Raw genomic sequence first — 17,562 nt, forward strand, 5'->3', positions numbered from 1 at the left:
GGATTGAAATAAAAGCAATTTAGACTACCAGTCTACAAGTAACAAAAGTGAAACCATCACCTTCCTGTCCACTCAGAAATCAACATCAAAATAAGTATGAAATTAATTGTTAAATTTATGCAAGACAAGAATGTACAACTGAAGAAATGCACAAAACATTCTGAATTGAATGAAATATGTTGAATAAAACATAATCTGGCTCAAAATGTCTCTGATCCCTTTTCACCTGAAAGACAGGGTGATGTTTTTTATGGTGATTATAATCTGATTATATGGCTTTGCATAATATCTCAAGAACCTTAATCAAGGCAAGGGTTTCAGCATTTGTGACTGAAGGAAAGTTTAACGTTATTTATGATATTGCTTACGGCTGCCAAAACACTCAAAGTGGATAAATAATGGATGCAAACTGAGCATAGGCTGCAATAAAAGTTAAACTCACTTTGATCGTTTTACAACATCAGCATAACGTTCATAGTTCGCCTACGGGTTAAAAATTGTTGAAAGTTGTTCAAGGCATATTATTGCAAATGGTAACTTACATGATCTGACACGATAAAAGACGAGAGCTTTGGTGTCTTTTTTCTTTTTGTTGTTGTTGATAAAACTACTGTTAGACCATAGACTGTAAATAGATATGTGAGACATCCAGAAGAAATCAGTATTACAAAGCATACAGTTCATGTTACTGTTCTGACAAAAAGAGGAATGTCTGTGTCTTATATTTACTGATGTCAACAGCGATGACGGTGAACATGACAATTGAAAAATAAATATTTAGTATTTATTATAAGATATTTGTTTTCTATAGAACCCCGTGAAGTCATGGAGTCTGTGGACAGTGACGAATGCCAAGTGTCAGCTTCACACCAAAAACTGTAAGTATTAGAAAAAAATGTATTTAAGACTGGCATCTATTATTAGGAGTTGCAGCTACCTTGTTCAATATTATTCCTGCAGATGTGGCTCATAACAAAAAAACACCCTGAGCTATCACATGTAGTTAACTGTACATTGTGTCTTGTCTGAGGCATTAATTGAACACCTTTGTATTTCTCCTGTAGACACAGTGTGGATTATTGGTGACTGGTCCGTCGAGGTGCCCGGAGAGCTGCAGAGACAGAGGAAGAAACCTGAGCCTCAACAACATCTGTATTTGTTGGTTCTTCTGGGGTGGACTTCGGTTGCTTCTCTTCAACAACTCGCTGCGAGGGAGGTCTCCCCCGGATGGCCTGAGTGATGTCACCCACATGTTCCTGCATCGATGGCGGTCTCCATGCTTGAAATGCTGTCTCACCCTTACCTTCATTCAACCTAGCGACAGGCTGAGAGCTGGAGCTGAGGCGGGTTTTAAGCGTCCTGACAAACCGTTACACCGCGCCCGCCTGTCGATCAGGTCAGCTACACGCCTTATTGTGAATAACTCTTATCCTTCATCAAATCAAAACTGATGAGTCATCAAAACATTCACCCCCGTATAGTGTGTGTCGATAGAGACATGAGCTAATCACACCTATTTGTTTTCTTGTACCAGGTACATCTCTGCTGTAAAAACAGACTTTTTTGAATGTAGTTTTTCAGATTAAATAAATATTTCTATATAAATGCACTCCTTTGTCTCTACTTATGAGTATACGTTTTAGATTTGAAATTACAAGACTTAAATTGTGCATTATTGCTCAACTCAATAGCTAAGGGAAGGAAGTCTACTTTTACACAACTTTGTCTTCTATTGACATTTTTTTTTTCCAAATACTAATGTAGTTCATTTCTGAAAATAGGATAGAACAGAGTCATTGCAAAATGATGCCCTTAAACACAGCCCCATTCTTAAATCAAGATACATGGAGAGTAAATAAGATCAATAACTTGTGAATAAAAACACAGTTAAAATGATTTAGAAATGTAGTCTTCCCTGATCAATATCACATAATATCAACTTCTCCCATCTAAACTGGACAAAGGGTTTTAAAATGGGAAGAAAATAGTTTGATTGCAAGTTGTTTGGAGGAGATCTTTTTTTATTTGAACAGCATGAATACAGTCTTCCAAGGTGCAAACCCTCCTCCTCCTCCTGAAGCCTGTGGCGCTCGTTGATGTACTGCTGTCTTATCTGCTGGCCATCTTCTCTCACCAGAACTTCGACTGTTGAAAAGTCATTCTGAAGAAGCTCGAGCATGTGACATGGATCCAGGCGAACATGGACTTTTAGTGAGAGGTCTTCAGGATGGCAAAGAAAGAGAGAAAATATCAGGTACTCATTAAATCATTTTGTTTGTTCTCATCTATTTTTCTGTATTCATCTGTGTGTAAGATTACATTTATATATTCAACAGTGTACTACCCAGACAACAAAGGTACAGTATTCAGGTAATCAACATCTATTCAAAGTTAAGAAGATAAACATTGTTGTAATCATGCTGTTTTCAGCTCTCTCACTCACACAATGATATTCCACATCAAATGGTCTCAGATTTTGGAGGAAAAATTGAGCAGTTTATTGTGGATAGTACTTCATCTTAACATGAAACAAATATAACCTGAATTATTTAAATCATTAACAGATCCCAACTCTCTGTGCTTTAGTACAGAACATACAGTAGCTCATTTATTATTAACATGAGCTCAGTACATGGCTGTATTCTTCAAACTATTTCTTGTACTTTATATCTTATTTTCATTCCATATGTTATTTATATTTTATATTTCTACTGCTATATTCTTTGTAAGAGCATCTGTAACGATAAAGAACTATATTAATAACCATATTAAATTTCCCTGAACTCACACAAAGAGACCAAAAAAATTGAATTTGGTAACCGTTTGCACAAATCTTATTTTTCTGTTGAAGCTTCAACATATAGCTGATCTCTGTCTGTCACCATCTTTAGTTTTGTACTTGTTATCGCCTGTTTATGTCATAATAATAATGAGAGAAAATGTTGAAGTTTGAGTTTGTAAGCTGTCGAAATGAACGTCAACCATGTAACATTAATATCATCCTGTATGTTGAATTGTCTTTGTTGCATCCAGCATGTGAATAAGAAGATAATTTATTAATTGCCACTGGTTCATTTATTAACCGAGAGTAGACATGTGTCATTCATCAGGCATGACATGTTATAACTGCGCACTCTAGTGGCGCTGATCAGGATAAACACACACCTGCTACAGTGGCCTATAGTAAACAAACAGAACGATCATTTAGCAAATGATCTACATCCTTTCCCTTTAGCTTTTAGCTCTATCAGAAGCAAAATAACACTTTGCAAAATCAACATAAAACTATTCTGTCTTACTGTACTGTTAACATGTACATCATACAGCTTTGTAGAAACTTATGGACTTTTCAATAACATTTCCACATTTAACTTGTAACTATCACAGAATCATGACATTTCTGTTAAGTTTTCTCTTTTTTAAAATACTCAACAAAATGAAACACACATTTTACTGTCCCTTTTATTTTTTACCTTTTTTTTTTTTTTTTTTAGTTCATTTTACTGAACGTATTTTGGATTTGGTCTGCAAATGCGTCCTGAGCGTGAGATGTAAGGGGTGTTACTGTAATCATTGAGGGGGTTCTCTGTGTGAAGTGGCCTTAGAGGGGATTTGTGATGAGGTCTCAGTGTGTATGGCTCTGGTGTTTGTAGTGTAGAAGGAACACTGTCAGCTGTGGAGGGAACATTGTCCAATGCAGAGTGGTCCGTGTTCTGGGGCTCGAAGTCCTCTGTATACAGTCGTCGCGGTGGTGGCTCTGCAACAGGAAGGATGTGGCGGCGATTTCTCCTGTATGTTGTTCCGTTGGACTGGATGATGTAGGAACGAGGCTCTTTGCTCACCATTTTCACGATTTCAAGTTGATTGTAGCCTTTTGGAGTCTGCATTCTGACAACTTGTCCTTCTGACAAAGGTCTGAGAGTGCGACTTGAAGTGTCATAGTGGCGCTTTAAAGTGAGCCTTTTGTTGAGAAGCTGGGCATTTATTTGCTGGGTATTTTTTGGGGTAGGCTGCAACAGTTTGGTGCTCACAGGAATAGCTGCACATGTCTGACGTGACATCAGGCGTTCAGCTGGGGAACCAAGCGTAGGATCACGGGAGATGTTCCTGAGGTTTAGAAGGTTAAGAAACACATCAGAACTGTCTCTGTAAGATCGTTCCATCAGTTGTTTGGCACTGTGGACAGCTCTCTCTGCGAGTCCATTTGATTGAGGGTACTCAGGGCTGCTTGTGAGATGTTCAAAATCCCATTGTCTTGCAAAATCCTGGTGTATTGTCTAGCGTTGTCAGAGAGCAGGGTGTGAGGTGTGCCATGCACTGAAAAGTGTCTTTTTAATTTAGTGATCACAGCTGATGACGTCATGTCGCGGAGAAGGTCAGTTTCAAACCAACCTGAATAAGAGTCGACCAGCACTTGGTAATGTTTACCATGCCAATCGAAAATGTCTGTTGCCACTGTGGACCATGGGAGGCTTGGAACTGGATGAAGCTTAAGAGGCTCCTTTTGCTGATGAGATCTGGTGCTGTTGCACACTGCACATGAAAGCAACTCTTCAGTGATGTGTTTTGACATTGTTGGCCAAAATATGATGCTTCTAGCTCTGCGTTTTGTTACTTCAGCACCGGGGTGGCCTTTGTGCACAATGTTAATGTACTCTCTGTGCAGGGACTGGGGAAGGAATGTTTTGTGTCCTTTCATGATGATTCCACCCTCGACTGTCAGCTCATCTCTGTAGGGGAAGAAGGGACGCACAGCAGGCCAGAGCTGGCTCTCTGTTGAGGGCCAACCTCACTGAATGACTGCAGTGAGAGTCTGTAGCACCTCATCCTCCGCTGTGTGCTTTCTAAGTTGTTCCAGGCGGGCTGTGGAAATGTAACTAACAGACATAACTTCAAAAGTGTCATTTTCAGCAGGGCTCTGGGGAACTTTTGTAGTCGGGGCTCGTGAGAGGGTGTCTGCGAGGTACATGTGTTTACCTTTTTTGTAGACTAAGGTGATGTCATAGCTTTGCAAGCGTAGCATCATTCTTTGGAGACGGGCAGGGGCAGAGTTGATCAGCTTCTTTAGGATTGTCACCAAAGGTTGGTGGTCTGTTTCCACCGTTATGGGCTTACCATAAACGTAGTCTCTGAACTTTGTGCAGGCAAACACGACAGCTAGCAGCTCCTTCTCAATTTGAGCATAACGAGTCTCTGTGTCCGTGAGGGTACGTGATGCAAAGGCAACGGGTTTGCCATTTTGAAGGCATGCAGCTCCTAGTCCATAACAAGATGCATCGCATGTTAGTGTGACAGGCTGCTTAACATCATAATATGACAGTACAGGTGGGCTTGACAGACACGACTTGAGACGTTCAAATGCTTCCTGATGCTGCTGGAACCAGCACCATGCAGTTTCTTTGTGAGTCAGTTTTCTCAGTGGTGCGGCAATGTCACTGAAGTTTGGAATGAACATACCAAGGAAACGCTGTAGTGAGGTGACGTCTGTGGGGACTGGCATGTCTGTGATGGCTGCAGTTTTAGCAGGGTCTGCTTTAAGTCCTCCACTTGTGAAGATGTGACCTACATAGCCAACGTGGTCCAGGCAAAATTTGCATTTTGCTGGATTAAGCCTGAGGTTTATTTCTTTTACTCTTTCAAGCACTTTCTTTAAGTTAGCATCATGCTCAGCTACATCACGGCCTCCGATGATGACGTCGTCGACGACAACTGAACATGGATAACCTGCTAACAGTTGTTCCATTGAACGCTGAAATACTTCACTTGCAGAGTTGATGCCAAACGGCATTCTGAGAAATCTGTAGCGTCCAAAAGGAGTGCCGAACGTAGTCAACATTGAAGATTTCTTGAAGATATATTTGCCTGAAAGAGTTCTTTGCGTCTAAGACAGAAAACACAGTTGCACCTGATATCTGCGCTGCGACTTCCTCAACGCTGCGCATGTGGTGATGGGGTCTTTTGAGTGCTGTGTTGAGGTCTTTTGGATTAATTCACAGTCTTATTTCTTGTTTGTCCTTTTTGTGTGCAGCTACCGTGGATGATACCCAATCTGTGGGCTCAGAGACTGGTGTTACGACACCTATGTTTTGCATGCGCTCAAGTTCGGTTTTTAACTCTGTCCTGCATCGCGACTGGGATGTGGTGAGCTGGCCGAACCACAGGCTGAATGCTGGGATCCACCGTCATTGAGTATGTGGCTGGCAGTTCTCCAAGATCATCACTAAACAGGTCACAGTACTGTGTGAGGATCTGCCTTGTAAAGTCTGTATCACTTTCCGTGGTGAGCTGATGGACATCACGGCTCATCGTGACTATTCCCATGTTCACACACGCTCGAAGTCTAAGTAGTGGCTGCACTTCTCTGTCTACTATGAAGAAGGGCAAGAGGTGACACTGCTCCTTTAAACTGCATGACAGGGTGACCACACCTTTCGTTTCGATTTTGCTGCCTCCGTAAGCAACAAGATTTGTGGTCTTCTCCTGTAGCTGCTCGTTGTTTGTTACTCTGTCAAAGTCTCTTGTGATATCACATTGCATTTTGCTCCTGTGTCAACCTTCATTTCAGTGGGCTTGCTGTTGATATACACTGTAACAAATCCTTCATCTTTGTCGCCAGCTTGAGCATTGATGCTGTCAATACACTTGTCAACATGGACGCCGTCGACATAGAAAGTGTCCTCCCTGCATGTTGCAGGCTCATCTATTGCTATTTCGTGCACAGATTGTTTGAAAGTCTTCTTCTTAAAGCTGTTTAAGAAGACAGGATAGACAGGATATCTTCTTCCCCCATAGAATGAAAAAAAAAACAGATTAATGGAAGAAGAAAAAGACAAGCTTTAAAAAAAAATTCTCAATGTTTAATGAGTTCAAAAAAGTATCTGATTCTTCCAATTGTGATGTACTGTAAGTATTTGTCTCATGCAGAATTGGTTCAGTGCATGGTTAAACATTTAGGTGTTTGAGTACATAGGGAATCAGTTATTTTAAAGCTCCTGTGAGGAAGTTTCAGTCATCTTTGGCTACTCATGTTGATAAAATGGTACCTCTTATCTCTTTGCTGATTATTTACTGTACGTCTGTAAATCATGCTTTTGCCTGGATTATAGACAGAACTGCTTAAGAGAGACAGGAAACGCTGGGAGGAGAGAGTGGGGATTATGTCCTCTGCAAACCACTAAGCCATCCGGCGCCCAAAGTTCTGTTTTTTTCCTTCTAATGAATTTTTTAACAGACAAATATATATCACTTATTGAGAATATTTACCTCTGAAAATTAAAAAAAAAATGCAGTGTCAGCATTTTTTCTGACACCAACCTAAAGTAGGTGGTTTCAGACATTAAACATGATCGTATATAAATAAGCAATGTGTCATTTTATGTGTCATAGTTTATTTTGTTAGGTTTCATTAACAGCTTTAATACAGTGAATATGAAGTAGTATTACCAAGGTCTGGCCCATACTCTTGATATCATATCTGTATTTTTTACATCTCTTGTATATATGTATCTGATGATTTGGTTCTTATCTGATGTGAATATTTTATGTAAAGATCCTTTCCATCAGATCACAGGAAGCTATTCAGCAGAACAGGCGACAGATCTGATAACATCCTACATCCTCATCCCATTTAAGGGAAACACTTTACTTTACCCAGCCACCTAAACTCACATTTATTGTTTGACCTGAGTATAATTCATTCCTTAAAAAAGGTTAATACCAATTTAAGGTTAATATACAATTTTTTTGTCTGTTTTTTTTCTTTGTTTGCTTTTTTTCTGATTTATTTGACCTTGGTGGATGACAGCTGGATGTTCACTAACTTGTATTTGTACTGTCTAGAACTTTTGTGAATGTAAAACATTATTTTGGATTATTTACATTTGTCTGTAGGCACCACATGAGTGCAGGCTTTTTATTTATAGCTCAGAGACACTTTACATTCTAATTGTTTGGCTGTGCATTGATCCTGACAATACCAAAACTGAGTTAAACTAACACTAAACCAACTCTGTGTTTCCTAAAACTCTCAGCTTATTTTTAAGAAATGCATTCAATTTGACTAACATAACTGTTATTTTGACATTCCGAAATAAAAATGTTTTTTTCAGACTTACACAGCTCTTTCATCTCCAGCGGTCCATGGTCTGTCTGATAAATGTTCAGAGCATCCTGCAGGGAGTAGGGGTTCAGGCAGACAGGCTCAAGGCCTGGATGAAGAGTCATGCAGTGTGGCTCCTCTGGAGGCTCCAGACATTTATTCTGAACCTGTTGGAGTACGTGTTAGAAGGTGTTTCTGTTCTGACGATCCAGTATTAATCATGTGTATTCATACTTTGAATGATCATTTTGGAGAAAGGAAACTATATATATATATATAAAAATTGTCTTTACATACGGCGTTCAGCTGCTTGCAGATCACACACTTTCCACCTCTCTGTGCATCATCCTGCACTCTCCACAGGTGCACATGTTCAAATATGGTTTAATTAATAATGATAATAATGATATCGTAAATATTATGTGTTAAACTATATTAATCTCAATACTACTGAGTATATCCAGTTGCATAGCTTGTGTGTTGTAATGATGAAAATCAGCGGTTCACACATCAAGCATGAGGACCTGCAGGTATGTAGATAAAACTGACAATAGACCCTTTTTCTTTTATTAGCTAGGTGATATTGATAACGGTGGGGTTATTTTACCTTTATTGTGTAAATAAAAAAACGGGTACAACAGAATGCTGTAAATGGAGCACTAGTTTTCCCTTATTATTGATCACAAAAATGTGGGAAGGGAGTACAAATCAATGGTAATTATAGTGTGAGGATGGCTGCCTGGTTAATAAATAGATGCAAGGCAAAAAGTGGTAAAGTTACATATTATTTTATTCTGGTTAGCTAAACTTATTTCATTTGGCTAGCTATGCTGTTGAGAAACAGGATTCCATTACACATTACTAGACTAAACAAAGATGATGGTCTGATAGAGGAGCTGAGGCCTCCATCGTCAGGTCATTTACATTTTTTGACAGTTGAGAAGGGAACGTCTCTAAGCAAGGGGGCGTGGCTTCGGCACATTCTATGGCCACGCCCACAGCATCCCAGAGGAGAGTGAACAGCTACATTTTTCATGATTTTGAAGCTTAATTTTATAAACTTAAAAGTTTTTTTCGTTGCTGAAATTTGGCCTGGTGGTTAATAATACATTCTTCTTTTGTATAAAAAAACTAAAAAACATTTATTTTTTTTGGTTTACAGGGACTTTAATGTTCGTGAACGGTCGGATGCGCGAGTCGCTTTAAATGTTGGGGCCGCAAGGAATTGTGGGGCGTCATATCTAAAGGATGGTCCAGTGTATCCTATGCTAAAGGAGGTTTTTTTATTAGGTGATGCAGAACAATACAAGACGAGTGAGGGACATGACAAGAACAATAGTATGTAGGAGACAGGGGAGACACGACGACACAATGCACAGCATAGACAGAGACAAAACAGGCAAGCAGGGAGTAATAATAACGTTCAGCAATTTTGTATGTTGAGGGTGTTGAAGGGCCCTGCTTGTGTGTGTGTGTGTGTGTGTGTGTGTGTGTGTGTGTGTAATTCAAGTGTATGCTTGTATTTTTTTTTTTCATTTTTATTCCTATTTTTCTCTTTCTTCTTTCCTTCGTTCCATTTTTCTTTTCTTGTTCCTCCTTTCCTTCCCCTCTTTCTTTCTATATATATTATAATTTTTATTACATTACAACCCCCAGACCTGATGGGAGGGGATCTGTTTGTGTTGGTGCTCGGAGGTATCATCTGATTAATGTCTTTTAGGCACAGTATTTTTATCATCATGAGCTTTTCTTAGATGGAAGTGTGTGTGTGTGTGTGTGTGTGTGTGTGTATCTGGGGGGGGGGGACATTCAGATACATTGGAACATATGGTCCTCTCAGTCCGTCAAACAAAGAGCAAACACCAGCAGCACATAAAAGCTGCACTCCTGTTATTAATTTAATGGTACTGTATTGACAAAACTGCCAATACTCTGGTCGGCCCCATTGGCCCCCCAGATCCTCAACGGCTTGTTTTAAATGCAGGGGAAACAAGTATGACTCTGTCCATTTCTATCAGTGTTAATGTACAGTAGTTACTCTGCTTTAATAGAATCAAAGGGAACCACTGATTGTCCAACCTTTTTGTATATATACCATAACAACTTGTCATTATCGTCATAATGGAAGCCTGTTGGGGACCGGAGTGATTTCTCCTTGTGAGGGTAGCAATTGATATTCATAGAAAATTATAGGGCAGTTTTTTTTAGGCTCTACCTGACAGAAAGACTCCACTCTTATCCTGCCTTCATGGGCAAGGTGTAGCTTTCGAGGCACGAGAGTATGGCTATTTCAATGCAGAGCACCTTAATGCTGCTTGTTTTGAGAGAGGCTTTATTTGCCACCTCTCAATTTGTGGTCAATAATGTTTTAGTAACACAAACATGCCCCACATACAGAAATAGCCTAAAATTGATTGCTGTGTGACAGACTGTGTTTGCTTTGTCGCCTCCTCCTCATACAGTAAAGGTTTCCACGTGACGTTCTTCTCCAGAACTTAATGTTCAGCTGAATTTCGGTTGTTAAAAAAAATCAATCAAAACATAATTGGGAAGCAATGCTGTTTTTTTAGCAAAGAAATGACTCCCTCTGGTTTCATTTTGAATTGATCAGAACAAATGGCACATGTTGTGGAAAGAGCCGATGACAAAGCTGCAGCTGAACTTTACACATTATTCTGCGGAATTATTATTAGAATTTATTTTACCAGATATATGCAGGCGAATACGTGACAAAATGACATTTCCTGTCAATTATCTATTGACAATCGAGAGCTATGCAACAGACACATGAGCACAGAGGCTGAGCATGAGCCCACAGCAGCTCATTAAGCTGCCAGTCAGAGTACATGAGGGTCAACACTGGACTGAATGTATGCATTAAATGCCTGTGTTGCTGTGTTCTCTGACAGCTGTGACTCTTAATCAGATGCTGTTTAATGACATGGACACCACACATCTAATGAGGGCCCCAGGGAGTCTCATTGTATCATGTACTGAACTGAAGTTTACTTTCTGGCCCTCAAACTTGAATCATTATAATCTTTTTAGGCTTCAAAGTCATTATCTAAGGGGTGTTCTTTAAGCCGTGTGGGTTCTGCACATAGTATAAAAATGCATCCAAAAGACATTTATTGTTTGTCCCCCGAGACTCTAGTGACATGTTTCCATTGTGTCAGCTGTATGTCAAAAAAAGAGCTAACAAAGCTGGACATTTTTATTTTATTTTTTTTACATTTTCTTTCTTTCTCATCCCCAATCTTAGAATTACTACCACTTCCACATGTTTCTAGCTTTTATACTGTCTATCAAAAAAGGCTAAACTGCTTGAAAGGATGCCAATTTAGTTATTGTTTTAAAGCCATTCATTTTTTTACATTTCCAAATAAATTACCAACATCATCATCTTCAGCATTAAGTTTTATACAACATCTGTCTCAAACTCAAACAATTATAACAGTAAGTTGCTTGTTTTTATGTAGTATTCCTGAAGCTTCATTTAACACTGATGCATTATTTCTCAGACAGATGGAATAAATATCTCCATTCGGACCCCTTTAAATACTGAAATACTCTGCCTGTGGGTCACACTGCAGTGGTTACTGCTTTAAGCTTACATCACATTGATCTGCAGTGTGAGTATGCAGAGCTAACAGAGGCAACTTAAGTGTTCAGGAACTTCAAAGGTTCTGGAGGAGGTAATAGTTTCCCCCTAATATGTTTATACAGACTGATCAGGTGGCTTTTAATATAGGGTTAGAAATGAGACAAATTAACTTATGAAGATTGGAGTTTTTGCAATGTAATCTTGTCATCAAAATCAAATCAAATCCATAAAAGGAAATCCCTGACAGATTAATTTAAATGAAACTCAGTGCATTCCTCTATACAACATACAGTATTTCTGCAAACTGGATTAACCATGTGGGAGGAGCTAACTTTCAATTGGTTACTCCCTGCATGCGTTGCCATATGCATCATTCTAGTAATAACGCAGTGACAATGCTGCACACGCTATAGGCTTTAATAAAGGTCAGATTGACATCTGGAGCACCCCTTGAGGGTTTTTGAGAGCGATCAAAGAGCAGAAAAGAAAGCCACGGATATGAGGTGCACGTATTCTACTTAGTGGTTAATTCTATATACGATAGACCGAGGTTGCAGCTTTTTCTGTATTCGAATTTTTTTTTCTCATTCACCTTTCGGCCTGACCCTATTTGAGGAAAATGCAGCTGTAATTTGAGTTCTCACCAGATGAACTGCCACAGTAGACTTCAATCTGAAGCTGATTTACAATCCTCACATCCTGACCTCTCTCTTATATGTTGTTTGAAATTGAGAGAATATGTAACCTTCATTCCGATTGCTGCCAATTATCTTTTATCATTAAACCGAGTCTCCATCATGAGACTTTTGTCTGTATTAACGTATCACTGAAGGAGATTCTTTTTGAAGAATGACTGTGTCATGAATTTTAAATTGCAGGATTGCAAAACCTCATGATATACGGGGGCGGCGCGGCAGTAGCTCAGTCTGTAGGGACTTGGGCTGGGAACCGGACGGTCGCCGGCTCAAGTCCCGGTGCGGACCAAATCTCGAAGTTGGTCTGGTAGCTGGAGAGGTGCCAGATAACTTCCTGAGCATTGCCAAATTGCCCTTGAGCGAGGCACCAAACTCCCTCCCCACCCCAGCTCAAGAGCGCCCACTGTGGGCAGCTCCGTCACTCTGACATCTCTCCATTAGTGCATCTCCATAGGATCCTGTTTGTGCATGTGTGTATATATCAGCCTATGTGTGAGTTGCATGATTAACGGAGTGTAAAAACAGAAATTTCCCCTTGCAGGGATCAATAAAAGTTAATCTTAATCTTATACTTGGTTTACCTTCCTTTAAGTCGATACATCATCAATCACTTTCACAACACCTCTGATGATTCACTGATTCCTTAATTATGGGTAATTTACGTTCTGTTCCTGCAACACAAAGCCCTCTCTATTACTCATGCATACCTCCACTGTAAGATATAATGAAGTGCAACGAGGACAACACTACAATGTTTTAGATGAGAATGTGAAGCTCTTTTAAGCTGCAGACTCATTTTGTTTGCAAAACTTTTGCAGCATTCTATTTTACATCTCTTTTTAAATGACTTAACTCCAGGAGTCTAAAGGGGAACAACATAGTGCCCTTGTTGTGTCGTGCCACAGTTCAATGCATATGCATGGCACCAAAATTGAGAGCTAAACAGACAGCAGTGTCTGCATTCATCCGCAGTGTCTAAGACTTCTCTCTAATATTGAAATGCAGTATTGCATATGCAGTATCACAGTATGCTGATTCAGTATTCAGTTCAACTCCTTTTTTTAAATCTTCAAGCACTGATAAAAAATAAAACCCAAGGTTTTTATGGAATTTCACAGGAGGACTGGATCTTCCCAAAACAATTATATTCATATCGTGTTTCATTTAAAGGAGCTTAATCACTGAATAAATATGCATCTGCTAGAAAGCTTTACCAGACTAACTAAAGTCGATTAGCCGTGGGTGACATGTAAATGTATTCAAGTAGAGACTTACACTAAAGGCTCTGCAGGCAGATGAAGGAGGTTTATCTGATGTGAACAGCTGGATGTCTGCAGGGGACTTCACCCTGATAGTTGTGAATGCTGATGTGACAGGAAAGGGGAGAGTCACAGCACACAGCATTGTACATTTCTATTCTCTCCGCTGCAGAGTGAGGGTAATTTAGAACCTTAAAAATAGAAGCATTAAGGCAGAGAGGCCAATCCACCTTAAAAAAAAAAAAAAAAAAAACTGTGGGTAACAAGTCATTTGAGTGGTGGAAAACTGAACAAAAGTAGAGGGCAGTGAACTGTGTCAATTGTGGACTGCACATCTACGGGCTGAAAAGAAGTGCGCCATTGTAACATTTCAATATCCTGTTTTTACTACTCCATCTCCTGCTGTATCATTTGAAGATAAAGACACGCAATGCTGACTAATTACATACCGAGGGGAGACACAGCCTGCCCCGTCTGTTGTCCATGCAGTGTAAAACAGCAGCCACGACTATCCATCAATCTTTTTTTTTTTTTTTCCACCATGTGGGCCACTTGCGCGTCACTGAGTGCGCACGGAGACCTGCCTGAGAGGAGAGGCTGAACGCTCACACCCACATTCAACAGGCGCTGAGGATACTTGTTCCATGCACAGATTCAGCTTGTGTTTGACTGTGTTTTTTTTTGTTATTGTGGTGTGATTGTAGGATTAACCTGCAGAAATCTGTAAAGTAAATGCGTCTTGAGGAATGGTGTTGTGTTTAAGTCGCGCGCTATGGTGCATAACACGCACATCCTCTCCTATAATTACAGCTTTGTTGCTCAGTAGATAGACCCGATTCGTTAAAACTGCCAAACATCTTTTCACATTTTGGGAGATAAGGAGAAGAGGATGGCAGCTCCACATAACGGATCCAACATAACGGGAAACTACACCAACCAGTTTGTGCAGCCGCCGTGGCGCGTGGCTCTCTGGTCCGTCGCCTACAGCGTGGTGCTGGCTGTGGCGGTGTTTGGAAACCTCATCGTGATATGGATCATCCTCGCTCATAAGCGCATGAGGACTGTGACGAACTTCTTCCTCCTGAACCTGGCGTTTTCGGACGCGTCCATGGCGGCGTTTAATACTTTGATAAACTTTATCTACGCTACACATGGGGAGTGGTACTTCGGGGAGGCGTACTGCAAATTCCACAACTTCTTCCCCGTGACATCGGTGTTTGCGAGCATCTACTCCATGACTGCGATAGCTGTGGACAGGTGGGCTTATGAAATGTTGCCAGAACAATGCTAGTAAATCCTCCCCACTCACCCCCCCCCCCAGTCCCCTTTCTCTGCAGGTTATCAGTTAGCCTATATAGTATATATATGTGGGTAAAAAGAATTTCCCTTTATTAAAAGTGCAATGACTTAAGTGCGACTATATGAGGGAATCTTGCTTGTATTTGTATGAATGTGAAACAACCTTATTTGAGTACTGAAGAAAATGGAGACATTGTGTTAGGGCCACTGATTTATAAATGTAATTATAGCAGGAACTGAAAAAAGGCAGCTATACAATCAAAGCAGTAATTAAATATCCGATGTTAAGATTGATATTTCAGTCTTTACTCGTAAAAATCCTGTCTTCCAAACACTATTATATCAAGTGATTCCAGTTGTTTTGTCTCTGGGTGGAAATCATTTTTTGTCTTCAAACCAAAACGAAACACAGCCTCAATACAATAACTCAAATCAGTGTGTTGTACTGCTTAAAGTTCCTGTAAGGAGTTTAAACTTGCTATGAAACAGACTGAAATTAAGAGTTATTCTTCTTTTGTATCTACATAAGCAAACAAGAGCATCAGAAATAAGATTTATGATATCTATATACTGTAGCTATTTTTTTTTCGTCAGTAGGGTAGGTGTCAGACAATGTGATTAAAATGACACAAACCCGATTTACAGCGAGTGACACATTGGAACTGTTCAAAGACAGCAGGATCTTCTGTTAGGGATTTCTACTTTTAACATGTAAAGGAAAAGATGATCTTTGTCCTCTGAGGGCAGCTATATCGACAGCACATGAAATTGGAAGTTCCTCGCGGGAGCTTTGAAGAAGAACTGCTCGCCATTTGGAGTAGATTGGCAATAAAACCTCATGATGGAGCAGCTCTGAAAATGACTTGTACGCAGTCCACATCAGTTTGATGTAGATGGAAGTGATCATGTGGGCTTTGTTCTTACATTATCTCATTAGGCTTTAGTTGCCCCCTGCTGAGATATATTTATTTTTGCTCTCAGAGGAGGAGAGGCTAATCACTTGTTTGTGACGTGCATTATTATACAGGAAAGTCTCACAGTTTCCCGGCAGGGTGACTGCCATCTCACACACACCACACGTCTATTTTTAATTTTCACTTTCTCTCATGTTCTCTTCACTCTTTATTTTGCCACCTGTGATCACATCATTTCTTTCTTCTGCTGCTTAACACCTGTTTCTTTCTTTTCTCTTCTGTCTTTCTCCTCACGCTCGCTTCTGTGCTTTTCCAGTAATGTGATGATGCAGTCATCACTATCAGCCGGGCTTTGATACCGATCAGTGGACCGTCCAACGTCCTAATGTTGGAATAAAGGGATTAGACTGATGAGGGGGGCAGTCACAGACTGAACATAATGAAAACAGAGAGCCTGTAGACTCAGCATGCACACACATCCATCATATATGTGTTGTGATACTGTGCGAGGTGTTTTCCTCCTCCAGTTATCCTCTTTAACACACAAAATGCACACTGTATTTCCTGAGTCCCTGCTCTTTTTTACTCTTTAAATCTTCTCCACAGCTTTTTCCATGCATATGTACACTTGGTTTTGCAGCATCTATTTGACTCTGTGTCATCTGTGTTCTGAGAAAGAGAACATTGGCTCGATCTACTTGATGCAGATGTAACCTCGGGTCATGCTTTTCCTAACCCTAATATGCTGCGCTGTCTCCGTTCTGATGTCTTGAAATGGCACAAGGCCACAGTTCGTGATCCTCTGTGAGTTTGTCCTTCCTGTTCACTCTTTGTGCTGCCAGGCGTGTTTCCTCAGGCACTGCAGCTAAATAAATGCAGATTGCTGTGTGAAAGGTAACTGGCAAAGCTTTTAAAGCCCCTTCATGATAATCAGGCTGGTCACTTTTCCTCCCCATTCCTCGCATCCTTTATTTTCTAGTGTTGAAGGCTCGTGCCTTGAGGAATGTAGCCACATTATTAGTTCCTCACCTGAAGTGATGTGCACATATATACATTTTAATGTTCTGTGTAGGGAGAACCGTAGCGGTAGAAGCACCTCCAGCTGAATTACAAGTGCTGTTTTCCAATTCAATTTATTCTCAGTTTTGTTTCTGAAGTCCACCTCTGAGATTTGTGCCTCTACCTGTATGCTTATAGGTTAATGGAATTGTCCCTTTATGCCTTGAAAGATTACTTCTTTAAAATCTGGCATAATAACAGACCTTCTTCCCAGAGAACATGCTCTTGTTCCTCTGGATAATTCATATTTGATGTCTGTTGGAACCTCTCTCAGGAGACAAAATTGTCTCTAGAAATGCTGACAGAGACTTGTGCAGTGTGCTGCAGTTTGTTTCTTTAAAAATAGTAATGTTAGAATGGTGAATCAGACATTTCAGAGGTGTATTCTTGAAAACCTGAACTTTGTAGTAGCAGAACATTCTGCATGGCTGGGTACCATTTCAGCTTCTGTTGTAGGTGTAACCTACAGTATTTTCGACTTTCTGAAGACAGGGTGGACTTAAGCTGAAACATTCAACGTACTCCTCTCCTCTTAAGAAATTAAGTCAACACTTCACATTCATCTGTTTGCATAATGTCTGACTTCTGCAGCAGGGAGTCTCATCTGATGTCATCTCTTACTTGTTAAACACCA

The 17,562-nt window shown here is 40.1% G+C and overlaps 1 protein-coding gene across 1 annotated transcript in view; it reads left to right on the plus strand.

Moving 5' to 3' along the window:
- Window positions 1-14,006: 14,006 nt before the first annotated feature.
- Window positions 14,007-17,562, plus strand: part of tacr3a (tachykinin receptor 3a) — a 36,027-nt gene continuing 32,471 nt past the window's right edge. The window contains exon 1 of the mRNA XM_020643859.3: window positions 14,007-14,913. Coding sequence (XP_020499515.2) covers window positions 14,546-14,913 — 368 coding nt within the window. The 5' untranslated portion in view covers window positions 14,007-14,545. The remainder of the gene's footprint in view (window positions 14,914-17,562) is intronic.

The sequence above is a fragment of the Labrus bergylta genome, chromosome 1 (assembly GCF_963930695.1).
Source record: "Labrus bergylta chromosome 1, fLabBer1.1, whole genome shotgun sequence".
NCBI classification, from domain to species: Eukaryota; Metazoa; Chordata; class Actinopteri; order Labriformes; family Labridae; genus Labrus; species Labrus bergylta.